This window comes from Antechinus flavipes, chromosome 1 (assembly GCF_016432865.1).
Source record: "Antechinus flavipes isolate AdamAnt ecotype Samford, QLD, Australia chromosome 1, AdamAnt_v2, whole genome shotgun sequence".
NCBI lineage: Eukaryota > Metazoa > Chordata > Mammalia > Dasyuromorphia > Dasyuridae > Antechinus > Antechinus flavipes.
In genome coordinates this window covers 142,043,624-142,058,286 of record NC_067398.1, presented here as the reverse complement: position 1 = coordinate 142,058,286, position 14,663 = coordinate 142,043,624, and the positions used below count along the sequence as shown (strand labels likewise).

At 35.5% G+C, this 14,663-nt stretch overlaps 1 protein-coding gene across 1 annotated transcript in view; it reads right to left on the bottom strand.

Moving 5' to 3' along the window:
• Nucleotides 1–4,070: 4,070 nt before the first annotated feature.
• RAB3C (RAB3C, member RAS oncogene family) overlaps nt 4,071–14,663 on the bottom strand; it is a 318,578-nt gene continuing 307,985 nt past the window's right edge. Inside the window, exon 5 of the mRNA XM_051991019.1 lies at nt 4,071–13,820. Coding sequence (XP_051846979.1) covers nt 13,633–13,820 — 188 coding nt within the window. The 3' untranslated portion in view covers nt 4,071–13,632. The remainder of the gene's footprint in view (nt 13,821–14,663) is intronic.

Here is a 14,663-nt window from a genome sequence, read left to right as displayed (position 1 = left end):
AAGACTTAGCTACTTAAAAAAAACAAAAAACAAACAACAAAAAACAAACAACAAAAAACAACAATAAAAAAAAGCTGAACTGACTATTGTCTTTTGTTGTTACCTGTATTAGGAAATTGATCCTTTTGTCCTCTGCCTTACTTCTACCCCACCCCCTTAATATACTACCAGGAAACGGTACGAGAAGAAAAATCAATAATGAATTTCAAATAACGCCTACCACCTCAATCTCAACAAGATGCTATTAGAGCTGATTTCACCAATAGCATTTACTGGAAGCTTTGCTCCCTCCAAAATCAGCAAAGAAATTAGGGCAGGAAGCAATTAATAAGTGTTGCAAATAGAGTTTTGAGAGTATGAGCCTGGAGCATAGAGATTCCCACATGCAATTCATGTATATTAGTTTAAGTAAATTTATCAGCCCTTTTAAAGCTTGACTTTAGGGACATAGACCTTTAGGGACATAGACTGGAATAGACTGATACATCTCTCTTCTTTCCATTCTACAAATCAGAAAACTAAGGCCCCCAAAAGTTAAGTGACATGCTCTAATCTCTGTCAAAATAAATGGCAAAGCTGTAATTCAAATTTGGGTTTTAGGATTTCCAGATTGTCATTTTAGCTGCCCTGTTTTGACTTTCTGATAAGTATCAAAGAGGTCCAACAGAAATAAGGACAAGGAGGTAAAATCTCTGTGTTTCTGCTAAAACCATGTCTGACTATCATTTTCACTTTATGTGTCTCTGTATATTTCCCCTTTTGGTCTGTTCTTCTTTCACAACTGTAACTAATATGGAAATATATTTTATATGCTTGTACATATATAACCTATATCCAGTTGCTTACCATTTTAGGAAAAGGGGAGTGAGGGGGAAAAAATTTGGAACTCAAAATTTTGTAAAAATGAATGCTAAATATTGCCTTTACAAATAATTTGGGGGGAGGGGAAAAAATGCCTTACTTGAACAGTAAAGTACTGATAAGCAATTTTTCACTTCAAGAAAAATAATTGTCATTATATTACTTGAGCTACAACTTCTTCCTATTGAATATATTAAAATTAAACTTAAACACAGATTATTCCATAAAACATTCTTGGCATTAATCTGGGAACAGTGAAAGAAGGAATAAATCATCCTGTCAAAGGATATCCATAAGATAACTGTACCTTAAAACCTCTGGTTCCAGAAAAAATGGACCATAGAAGACCAATGAAATGTCTTATTTAGCCTTCTTCCATACAAGGTGCTGAAACTTTTCAGAATTTCTCAGTCAATCTTAAGAGTATCTGTTGCACAATTATAGAAATCTGGGGTGGTGTGGGGCTTGGGTCCATTCTACTTCCTGAATGTCAGACTTCAGTTAAATACTCCTGGGGCATTTTGAGGAAGCATACACTTGGCAACCTTATACCAAGACAATGAATTCTCCAAGGAATTCATCATAGTTTATTGGTGCTGGCTTTTCATTTCTGTTATCTGCTCCACTCACCTCCACTCTAGAAATGTCATTCATTCAATATGGAGTTTAGGTCAAGGTTTCAGGGAGTAATGAATTTCTTAAGTCAATCAATTTTTAATGAAATTTTCAGGAAGCAATTTTTGGAGACTAATTCAAAGTGAAATTCCGCATTAAAGTCTTACTCTGAGGCCATCTTCTGGAGAGGAACTTGTTTCCCAAAGGCTATACCACAAAAAACAGTTAAGAGGTTCCTGCAGGTTAGATAGGAATTTAGGTGTTGATTTACCATTTGACTCTGTGTTACTGGATGATCAGGGAGCTGTCCTATCTAATTTCAGAGTGGCTCATCATTAGTGGGTGCTACTTTGGAAGGAAGGGAAATATAGCAATCTCTGAAAATCATCTACTAAGTTATAATTAGATGTAATATGTTCCTAAAGAGGGAATACCCATAGTATTGAAATAATTACCAGAATATTCATTAAAAGCAAAATACAAAACTTTACTAGGTTTTCATATTTGTGCTGTTTGTCTGTATCAATTAGATTTGTAATGATATTTTCACTCAGAGCAAAAACAGACATGAGATTTGGGAGTGGGGTGTAGCAGTGCAACGGAAAATCCAATTTTAGATACCAATTGTATCAGGGTGTTTCCATATCCCAAAGAGTCCTTTGCTTGCAGGATCAGAAAAGTAGACTTTTCAGAGATGTGCCATGATAAAGAGATTCTTGAATTTTGGTGGACCACAGCCTAATAGAACAAGAAGTAGGGGACATACTTCATCTAGATGGAGGTTCCCTGAGACAAACGTCCAATCACCTCACTTCTTTACAACTCTGAATTTGGGCATTGAGTGATGTCACTTTTTTACTCACTAATTATCAATTTTAGATACATGAGAATTTGAACTACTATTAATTACAGGCAATTGTACCCAAAAAAGTACTGTAACATGTGTTGTTCTTAAGACTATTTTCATAATCAACCCAAGATCAATGGAAAGTGAAAAAAACACACCCTGAAATACTCAAAGAGGACAATTTCATAGTCTTTAGAATGACTTCATTAAATTAATATATTAATTTTAATCAGCACCAATCCAACTGATTCTATTATCCTCCTCCCCACTCAATTAGAAGTGGTATAAATATTTCTTTTATGGTTCTTGCTTCCTTTTATTGGAAAAGAAGAGGAAAAAAAGCATTTATATAGCACCTACTATGTAGCTAGGACTATAGTTAAATGCTTTACATATATTATGTCACTTGATCATTACAACAACTTTGGGAGGTAAGGAGCTATTATTATCACTATTTCATTGTTGAGGAAACTGAGGAAGACAAAGATTAAGTGATTTGCCTGAATTATATACTAGAAGTCTGAGACTGGATTTGAATTCAGGTATTTCTGACTTTAGGCCCAGCACTCTGGCTACTATGTTAACTGTTCTAGGTGGTTGCATATTACTTGATAGGTGAACTCTGAAACCATGCATGTTGACAGGCTATTCCTGTAGTTTAATTCACTCAAAACATTCATGGAAGCCTTTTAAACCTAGTAGGATAATTTTTAACAGGGAGTCCCTAGATGACTCTGAGATGAAATATTTGGAGGTCAAGGGGACAATTTGAGCTGGGGATAAAATGACATGTTTTACAGAGTGTTTTATATAAATTATCTCAATTGATCCTCATGTCCATTCTACAACATAGGAGGCTACAGGTGTTATTTTCCAGTGGTCATACAGCTAGAAGGAGCAATAGAAAGATTGCTTCGTCTTTAGTCAGAGGATCTGGGTTAGATCTCACCTTTGGCTCTTACCATGTAACTCTGGGCAAATCATTTCACCTCATCTGCAAAATAAAAGGGCTGGAAAATATGATTTCTAAAACCTATTTTATCTCTTGAATCTAGATTCTGATATCAGAGGCAGATATCTCCTTGACTTGGTCTCATCATCTAAGAGTTTTTTTGGGTAGTGCTCAATCAAACACTGACATTAGAGCCCAGGGAGAACCTATCCATCTACTTATCAATGAATCAGTCAGTGTATCATATTGAACAAGGCCAGCCATACAAATTTTACCTAACGCTGTGTGTGTGTGTGTGTGTGTGTGTGTGTGTGTGTGTGTGTTGTGTAAGGATGGTCACAGAAGAAGAGGAGATGGTTGGAAGCATTGTTGTATAAATGAGTGTCAAGATGAAGTGTTTGAACCAATCTTGTACTTCCATGGCTATATATAGAAACAGTCTCACAATGGCAGCCTTGCCTTGATCCTTTTATCAGCTGGAGACTTGGCAGCTCTGAAATATGGGGATTTCTGAACAGTGAGAATTGGCCATGAAAAATTGCTATTATGAGATGTTATGTCAGGATAATAGTGAGATTTGTGAACCTGCCTATTCCCCTTATTCCACTGTCCCTATGTTCGTTATCTAAATTTTTTTTTCTACTTCTGACCCTAGGTCACTTTTGAACTTCAAGGGTATATGCAGGGCTGCAGGAAGATGACAGGAAGCACGACTTTCTTTCTGGGGCTGAAGCCTATAAAATGGCCATGTGCCAAAAAAAAAAAATAATAAAATAATGGACCAAGACTCGAAAGTTCAGGAATATAGTCTCTTGGATATTTATTGTCATCTCCAAAAAATAAAATAAATCCAATGAACAAAAGACATTTTGTTCTACAGAATTCACAAACGAATTGAATATCCAATGTAGCACACACAGTTTTTACAGAACTAATTTCAACAAAGAATTAAAACTCCACATGTGAAGAAATCTCATTGATTTACATCCAGACAAAAATTCCTGTGGACATAAGAAGAGCCATGACATCTGCTACTCAGCAGTGTTAAACTCACAATTTAAAATCACAATCACTATATGGCAGTAGTAAGAGTTGGCTCATAACCACCATACATGTATTAGAAGTGAGTAGTTTAATATTTTATTAAAAACAATGCAGAAAAATCCATATTTGACAAAAAACTCAAAGTGCTGTAAAAGGAGCCATTTGGTTTTAGCCTATCCCATTTCCCCATTTCATAGCATTAAACAGCATTATATTCAAATAATGGGTACCATAATCGGCTTGTCTAAGTGATATTACTTTGGATCTCTTGGATAATTGCATTAGCAAGGGAGGAAAGTCATTTGCATGTGTGCTTAAGGACTTGTTTGGAAGCAATCCACATTTTCTTCCAGATACTGGACCTATTTTATGGACTAAAATGGCACGATTTCCTTCCTATTAAATTCAATGGGTTAACTGAGACAGTTAAACTGGATAAATAATTCAGTGATTCTTTAGAAAGTCAACTGGACCACTTTTGCTATGTATGACTCAAGTCTTTTCTCACTTCTACTACTTTGAACCTTTCTTCTTTCTATGTTCCTAGCTATTTCCACACATTCACAGTCTGGATCATCTTGCTGTCTGAATGAAACCTTGACTATTCCAGCTCTAAGGCACTCTCCACTGCCTACAGCATTCCTGGTCTGTATTACAGTATACTTATATGTATCTTGTATTGTTTGTTAAATGTAATTCTTAACTTTCCAACTTAATTGCAAATTGGATGTTCCAGACCATATTTTATATTTTGCTTCTCCCCACAATGCTGGGTACTATGCTAACAAGTAGCATGTGATGAATAAATTCATGTAGTCTATTAAGTTCCTTGTCTGCATCTTTAAAATAAAACCCTATCTATTCCTAAGATTCTCTACCTTTTTTTTTTTCTTTCCACAAGGTGGGGTGGTGGGATGGGGTACCATGTTTCCTGCCTCTTATTTGCATACATATTTTATTCAGTGAAGTTGAAGACTAGGTACAAAATTCAAAAGAATCATCACATCAGTTTGGGTAATGTCTGCGATTGACCAACATGGTTTAATACCTTTAGATTCCCATTTTATGACAAATGTCCTGGAAAACACAAGTAATTGTTTAGAGATGGATGAAAGAAAAAACAGCTCATCCTAAAAAGTTTCAATGTATCACAGAAAATTTACTATTACTCTGAAGAGTAGAGGATACCATTTTTGAGGGGGAAGGGAAAAGGTCTAGATTTGCAATTTTATCCATGAGAGAAACTTCCAGTGTGGAAATTTTCTTCATTTCTACAGAATGCCATTCATCTGCAACTTAGTCTTAGAAAGGTTTCTGGGCAGTGAGAGGCAATGGCCTGCCCAGGACCCCCAGTTAGTATGTATCAGAACTCAGGTCTTCCCAACCCTGAGATTATGCTACCCATTACTTCACACTGTCTATAATGGGCCTTACTATGTTGACTAGTAGAAGCATTGCACAAAACTCTAATGATTTATTTATTTATTAGGACTTAATTAACACAGAGGAAATAAGAGTTTAAGGTGATTGGTTTATTTTGAATCTGTATTCCAGGTAACTAAATTATAATCAATTTATTATTCTATTAGTGAATTATTTGAAAATAGGGTGACCTCTTCTCTTTAATGAAACTCCAGGCCAAAGGCTGTTGAGTGAGATAAGATAAGAACAGTGATTATTGACTACTTCCAAAAATGCTGAGTCTTAATTTTCATTAGTATGGACTATGAAGACAATGAAGAACTGACAGTAATTAAAATCCATTAGACAAAATCTTTTTAAAAATGCTCTGATCAAGGTTCCTAGAGTTTAAATATATGGGAATAAAACCTCACCATATTACTGAATAATTGTAACAATAAAAATAAAAATTCTTAGGAGACAAACTATGTTTTCAAGTCATTTAGAGACCAAGTTTCTCTCTCCCTGAAGAACAATATTTAATTTTTTTCCCTGGATCACTAAATTTAGTATTTATTAATAATTTGCATCATCCAACAAGAAATAAAGGAGAATTGAAAATTTGAGGGGGATGAAATACCTGTATATTTACTCTTCTTCCCCTTCCCTACCCCTCAAAAAACCCTACTTAAACAAAAACATTTTATTGTCATTCTGTTCAGAAAAGAACATCCACAAATGTAAAAGATAAAACTGATGTGTATCTGGGACAGTTTTGCCTTCTACAGAAAAATAGTTGAGGTTAGGTATGGAAGAGACTCACGCAACACCAATAAATGTATTTTCTGTATAAAACATACCACTAGACATATACAACTACAATAAATCTTTTGAATCATTCATGCAACCAGCAATCACACCCCATGCATTCATCAGAATTCATACTTTCACACTAGTTTATATACACTGAGTAAGTCATTAAATATTGCACTTATTGGCCCATGAACCCTCAATTTAGAGGTGTTGAAAAATAGAAAACAAATTTATTTTTATAACATATTTCATGCAACATTTAAGACACTTCAGTTCCACAAACACCATTAAATAGTTGCACATTCTGACAATCCAAAAAGTAGCACATCACATCTGACGACAATATATTAACGGGAATTACAGAACAAAGAGTTGTCATTCAACATTCATTCATTGGGAGAGGGGGACTACCTGTGGCAAGCCATTCAGAGAAATGGCAAGTGATTATCAGATTTTGTTTTCATGACATGATAACTGCTAGACAACACTAGGACGCATTCTCTCCTCTGAAATGCCAGGTATCTGTGTGCAAACCATAGACCATCTGCTCATGCTGTCTCTAAGAGTAGCACTGCTAGGGCCTGTAGACTTGACCCAAGAGGATCCCAGCTTGATAAAAATCAGTAATTAAGAAGTTTGGGGAGGAGTGGGAGAAGAGGATTACAACTAACTCTGAATTATCAACAGAAACGGAATGTAAGAATTGCACAGATTAAATTAAATGCTCAAATAATCCCTTAAATTCATTTCAATAATAAATTTCCATATTTTCTGGAAATGAATAGGTGCAATATGATGTATATATAAATTAAATTTTGGGCCTTCGGGAAAAAAGTTCTTCTCTTAAAACATAAATTGGAAAGCCAAAAAAAATTTAACTGCATTCTCCAAAATGTTATTGGTATTCCTTGTCTCCCTTCCTCTTTCTGTGCTTAGTGGGCATTGTAAACACTGAGTGTAATCATATCAAATCAACTCAGAATTGAGAACTGATGCTGAAGGCCCACATCAGGGTTCTTTGACAAAGAGTTCTAGCCTAGCAGCAGCTCAGTTAAAAGAAAACTGACTAGTCTTTGCATATGTCAACACAGTGGCTAAAGCTGCTCTTCTCTTACCATTACAATTAAGCTAACAACAAGAGAGGAGCTACATCTATCTAGTTAAAGAAGAAATTATAGTGAGAATATAATGAATTTTTTTATGTATTGAGAAGAACTTGAAGTTATCCTTTTCTTTTTCACTGAAAGATTGCCATTTAAAGAATTATTTCTATTTTTAAAAGGAGGGGGGAATGTGGTTGAAGAGGGAATCTCTAATTTCATTTTTTTTTTTTGATCAAGAAACAGGTCTTTTGATTCTCATCTTGAAACATTTCTTTTGAAGTTTTCCAGGGAGAACCATACCTTAATATGAAAGGAAGAGAATAGGTGGAGTGGGCAGGGTTAAATGAGCCCACCAGGCAGAAAGGCATAAATTTTCTCCTGAAGGGAAGATTGGATGGAATAAAGATGAAGGGAATAGGGTGTGGTAGTGGTGGGAGAGGCCCTAAAGCCTAGGATGCCTAGTATGGAGTGTTAGGGCCATCTTGCTTCCTCTCCTCTCTAATCCCCTGATCCAATCCTGAGTTATGATTTAGATTTGGCAACTCAGAAGTGCACCTGAAATGTAAATCATTCTCGATGCTGGAACCTATACCAAAAGCCTGTGCTCACCAGAAACTCCATACAGCTTTATCTCTAAACTAAATACAGTGCAGGTGTTGCACCTGGGTTCTGATGGCTAGTTGAGAAAACTTTCAAGATCTGGTTGTTCCATGGGAGGAATAGAGGGAGTGAGGAAGAGAGAAATGCTTATCCCTCAGCAATGTATTGGAATTTCTAATGGCATTTCTCTGCAAACAGTATTTGCAAATCCTTGTCATCTATTTTTTTTTCTTTTTTAATTCTGCATAAAATGCATTAAAATGATATCTTGAAGCTTCAAAAAAAAAATCTGGTTGTTCAAGCAGTATCATACTCTACATTCTAATTGGAGCAGAGTTTCAGTCATTAGTCATGCACACAGGGAAAGACCTTTCAGATCTAGAAATATCGACATGCATACAAAGGGACTTTCTGGTCTATGAGGACTTTTACAATGACTTAAAAATGCAACTTGGATCACGGTTCTATACATGCAGTTACTACCTGTATTAGGGTTCAGACATCTTTCTAATAAATGAATACTATAGAATCACACAAAATGCTAACTTGATTAAACTCATGTTGCAGCATTTACACCTAGCTTACAATGACTGCACACTATATTATGATCATGCACTAAGACACCTACCCTGGGATAAAACACTAGGTAATGAGCCAGGGTCTGTTGATGATTGTCTCCAGGAGATGCCACTTTATGAAAATTCAACTTGAAGCAGTGAACCCAAGTTGGGTGGAATGAGGGTGAAAAAAGTACTCCATTTACAAAGTGATGTAATAAGTTCCAGAGATTTAAATAGGTATCCCCACAACACACATTCGTATACAACACAGATGTGTATACACAACATACAATATACAACATACACACACACACACGCACCCATACAAACACACACACACTTTCACACTCATCCAAGTAAAAGTTAAAATAATACTCTAAAAAGCCTATGAATTACCTGCATAAAAGTAAAGCATAAATATATATATTGGTGTATTCAAATTATTTGTCTCCCATGTAATGAAGTGGTAATTTTGTAGCTGTTGCATTCCACATTTACCATGTATCAATGCTATTATTTGTTCACCAATGAAGGCACACTCAGTTTCCTTTGAAAATAAAATCTTAATACTGATACATATGCATAATGATGCTGCAGCAGAAAAGAATTCATAGGAAGTGTATAAGTTTACTGAAAACTCCTTATTCCTAATGCCTTAAAAACCACCAGGAAAGTAGAGGTTGTTCAGTGAAGGAGCAGTAGCAACAAGATTAATCTTTGGGATAGATTTGGGAATTATCAACTGAATTGTCTGAAAGCAATTTTTTTTAAAAGGCTCAGAAGAGAAACTTCATTATCATCTTAAAACTTATTTGAAGAAATTATCTCATGTACCTTTGGACCCATCCAAGCTTGAACACAACAGTGCTGATACTGTGGCTATTTGATTAGGTGATTAGGTAGTAGATGTCTGATTCTGCACATTTACTAGATCAATATTTAAGATCTTGGAAATATATTCCTGAAATACTTGAATTCTCTCTGTCTCTGTCTTTCTCTCTCAGAGGAGAAGAGAATTAAACATTCATTCAAGAAATGTGGTCTGACTCATTCCACTAATGAAGAGCAGAGAATGAAAGCAGAATTGAAGTACATAAAAGCAGGAATAGTATTCTTTAAAAAATATTTATGTTTGACAGCATTGCTCTTTCTCATAGTTGGGTCATAACTTTTATTTTATTTTAATTTTATTGGGGAGGAGAGAAGAAATCTAAAAAAATCTCAGTGCACAGAAGACTTTTTTGAGGAGTTACTGAGGAGTATGGAATCTTTTCCAATTAAAACTAAAGTTATTTTGCATATATATTCTCATCATCATTCTCTCCTTTACAGATACAAAATTGAGGTTTGGGGCAAAGTCATAAATATCTGTTTAATGTATTTACATAGGCATAGGAACCCTTTACATTGATAAAGGAAATTTCTGGGTGAGGAAATTGTCTCTTCCAATGCAGAGTGGCATCTTTTCTGTAACTGAGAATTGGAGAGGGTTAACTAGGATATTGAGAAATTAAATGATTTACTGGTTCACTTAATCAGTACATGTCAGGACCCAGGATTTGAATTCAGGTTTTCTGGTCTCCAACATAAGAACTGCTGTGACATGCTAACATCAATACATATGGCAGAAAGGGATGTGACCTGAGGTTGAGCCAGTAGTTATCTACAGGCCTAAATATATTATGCCTCCCAGGTGTCTGTCTCTGAGATATGAGTGTCCAACTGTTCTCTAAGTTTTTATGAACATATATACACACATCAAGTTTTTTCCCCAAACAAGAAAGAGAGAACTAGGTTACAAAACCATGGGGATAGAATACCACACATTACATTGAAGAGCATTGCTTCAAGCCAGTTTCTTCATATGTTATATTAGATTTTAAAGTCAGGACCTTTGAATAAGATCAGGAATAAAAGAAAAAAAATAACCACACCCAGCATTTCTCATATTTTTTAGTTGGCACATGGAGATCCTCCATTTTAGGGATGTGCCAACCAGCCTTTGACACTTTCTGTTCAACTATAAGAAAAAGGAATCTACCCTGGGATTTGAGCTGCATAAGTGAAGTTGAGAAAGAACAGCTCTGAATCCATCAGCATTTGGGAAGTTCACAGGTGAATGAAAGTGGGTAGTTGTAGTTGTATCTGTAGTAGCAAGATCAAATGCTCCTCAGTAAAAAGACAGACTGTGGCTAATCCATGCCTCTAAACTCACCCATGTGATGTTTAAAATGGTATAGAAACAAGACATTTTCCTCCTACCTGCTTCAAGAGTGAATTTGTTCTCATTAATATTTTGCTTGTAGAGAAGGGGACATCCAATATGGGAAAACTGGACCACTTTCCTTCATAAAATCAGACACTTGGGGAAAAATATTTATAAGATTTCTACTTTTATCCTGATGCTGTACACTTTATTTTCTCATTTAATGCAGAAGAAATGGCCCCTTCAAAATGTCTGTCTGTCTAAAATGTCACCTCTAATTATTTTATGTTCAATGGTTTAAAAAAAAACTATGCCTTATTTTTGAGATTTCATAGATTGTAAAAATAATTCAACACCAGGAGCCATTTATTTTCCAACTGTCCAGTAGTAATTAGCAGTCATGCACAAATGCAGATGTTAAGAAATATTCTGATTCTGATGTTGAGAAACCAGGCCCCGCAACTGCAAAGCTATCTGTTTTATACACTAGTTTTCTCTTCACCTTTTTTTTTTTTTTTGAAGGATTCAAAAACAATCATTGCTATATAAAACTAGTAAAAAGCAAATATTTCTCCATGATCCAGGAATAACTTACAGATTGTCAAATGGAGACATTACCATCAGTTAGGAGACTATTAAACTGCTTGTGCAAAAACTAGTGAAGTAAAACATTTCTAAATTTACACTGTAGCTATCCATGACTTCTAATTTTCAAATTAGTTAAAAGATCCAATTCAAGATGATGTATTTTGTGTTTTCTAAATCCTTTCAGAAAGCAATCTAATAAAATTGTGGCCAGTTTTTCCTTTTATCATTAACTTTTCTGCCTCTGCCCCACCTTGAAATCATATTAGAGGAAGGGTCTCTGACTTTTAAATTCATATGCGTAGTATAATTCCACAGAAAAAGCAAAGAATTCTTTCACTCTGTAAGCAATTCCACATATACTAAGTTGATAATCACCATCTTAGGTAGCAAAAGTGAGCAAATTGCAAAGAACCCTAATAGAACTGTCCTCCAAACCCTTAATAGGGCTCCTGAATTCCTATATTCCTTGCAAATTTCAGTTGTCAATAAACCAGCATAATGAAATATGGAATAACTATACTTAACACTGTGGGTAGTAAGTCATCAATATCTATATCTTCAAAAAAATCTGTTGTAGGTGAGAGTGGGGATCTAGGTATTTGGCTCCTCTCCTTCCTTCAAAATATTTGTGAAATAATGACTGTGCACACAAAACTAAGCTTCAGAGAGTATCTCCAACATCTTTTAGTTAATTTATACTTTTTTTTGTTTGTTTGCGAGGCCACATGGTATGAAGATAAAGTGGGGTGTCAGTATTCCAAACATCCAGACCTTAAAGGCAGAGGTAAGTGCTGCTTTCACCTTTTCTTGGAAGCCATGTGTGCATTACTTAAATAATCTTGAAGGGAAGGCCCAGATTGATTTTAGCAACTACTTAAAGGGGTCCTTTCCAAGCCAAAAGACTTCTGAGAAAACCACCAAAACACACCAAAAGAAGGGAGAGCAAAGGTTTTCCTAAATCCAAAGGTAAAATTCTTACCTCAATCCTTGTGCTCTCAGGCTCTCGCTGATGATCCTATACTCAGAACAGTTTGAATCTGAAAACTGACTGACTGACCCAAGCCCAGGTGAATAGATTTGTTCCAAATTGGGTGAGGGGAAATGGGAGGGGAGAGGAAGAGAAGGAGAATTTGGTTTAACCCATTAGAGATATCAACAACTTATCTTGTCTTAGTCAAAATGTTTTCTGTAGAACTACAAAATTCTATAATTATGCCTCCATTTACCCAGTGACCCAATTCAGATTAATGCATAAAATCAGTAGAAAGAATTGCCATGATTTAGCTTCATTTTAAGCAATGGTGACATGTTTCATTTTGTTGTAGTAAATGTTGTTGTTTAACAACAGCAAGAAACAAACAGCTATTTAAATCTAATTTTCTGCCAGGTTAACCATTGGACGTTCCTTGAAGGTTAGTGAAATAATATTTGTATTTCTTTAAAATCAATATTCCCCTTAGTTTTAGTACCCGTGAAAAAATGGATACATTGCTTAATATGTAAGCTAACCAACCCCAATGAATGTCTACTTAATTACCAGTAATATTTCGGAATTGATTTTCAGTCAAGAGGAAAGTAAACATAATACAGAAGCTTTGTTGCCTTCTTTTCTACTCTCCCCTCCCCACCCCCTTCAAGGATACCCTATCATTGCTCCACAGAGTGATCACAAGCAGCATAATTTGAATTTGATGAAGCAATCAGAAGTAGCAGTTAAATTATAGTATGAGGTCATGGCACCAGCCGAATTTAGAATAATCTTTAAAAAAAAAAGAAAGCAAAAACTGAAAAAGACGAACAAACACCTATTCACATGCAGATATCAGAGGCTGATAAATGGATAATCCTTACAAATTAAGATCACATATTTGCCATATATTGACACAGGAAATTTTCAAAGAGCTGTATGCACATATCATCCATTGACATTAAAGACTTCCCTCAAATAAATTAATAGACAGTATAAATAAAGGCTAATAGACCATTTATGGATGCTCTTTTTTGGCAATAGAACACTAGAGCTGCCTTGGCCAGCGGCTCCATTAACAGCCACAATTGGGCTGCTGTGGTGGCGGAGATTCTTTGAGTCTTGTATTCTGTTTTCCAGCAGCAATGGCAGGATCTGTCTCCAAACTCTCTGACATTTTATCACAGATGATATCCACGAGGCGCTCAAATGTTTGCTTGACATTTATGTTGTCCTTGGCACTTGTTTCAAAAAATTCAAACCCTGGAGGAGAAATTCAGAAACACAAGATCATTGCACATGTCTGGACTGGACCACAATTCAGGCCTTCTTCACCTGGCTTCTCTCCCCCACACCCATGCTGTGGACTCAAGGCTAAACCAGACTTGATTGGCTGGCTTTTCTAAGGGAAAGATGGGCTGAAGAAAACGTGCCAAAATATCTGAGTGCCTTCAGGCCGTCAGTGAAAAATAAAATGCTAAGTGGAATTTTACATAACCATTTATGCTAAAGGCAATGAATGACAATTTGAGTACCATTGCTATTTCTATGAAATGTTTTATTTAAAAAAATACCAACAACACAGAAAAATATGAACTTCCTTTAACTCTAGCTGTTTCTTAGTCTCCTCTTCCCTCTCCTTCCTTACAGCAGGCACTTGGACCCCTTTCCAGAGCTGGGATCCTGGGCATTTTTGACTTTTCTCATCTCTGTCCTTTTGCCTTTGGTTTTGACTTATAATGTCTTGTCCTTTGTTTTTCTCTGACACCACCAAATTATGTGAATTTTCCTGACCTAACTTTTGCTTAAGGGTTTGTTCTATGCTGCTTTTCTCAGCTTTCCTTTCCAGCAGATGCCCATTTTAATAATAACCTCAGGTAATTATATTAATAATTGAAATCTATGTAATTCAAATCTATATTTAGTATTCATAGTTTCCAAGAGCTTAATATACATCATCTCCTTTGGATCTTAATAACCCTGTGAGGTAAACACTATAAATGCTATTATGATCATTTTGCAAAGGACAAAATGGAGATTCACAGAACCTCAGTGATAGCTAGTATTTCTATAATGCTTTAAGTTTACAAAGTGCTATACATATGT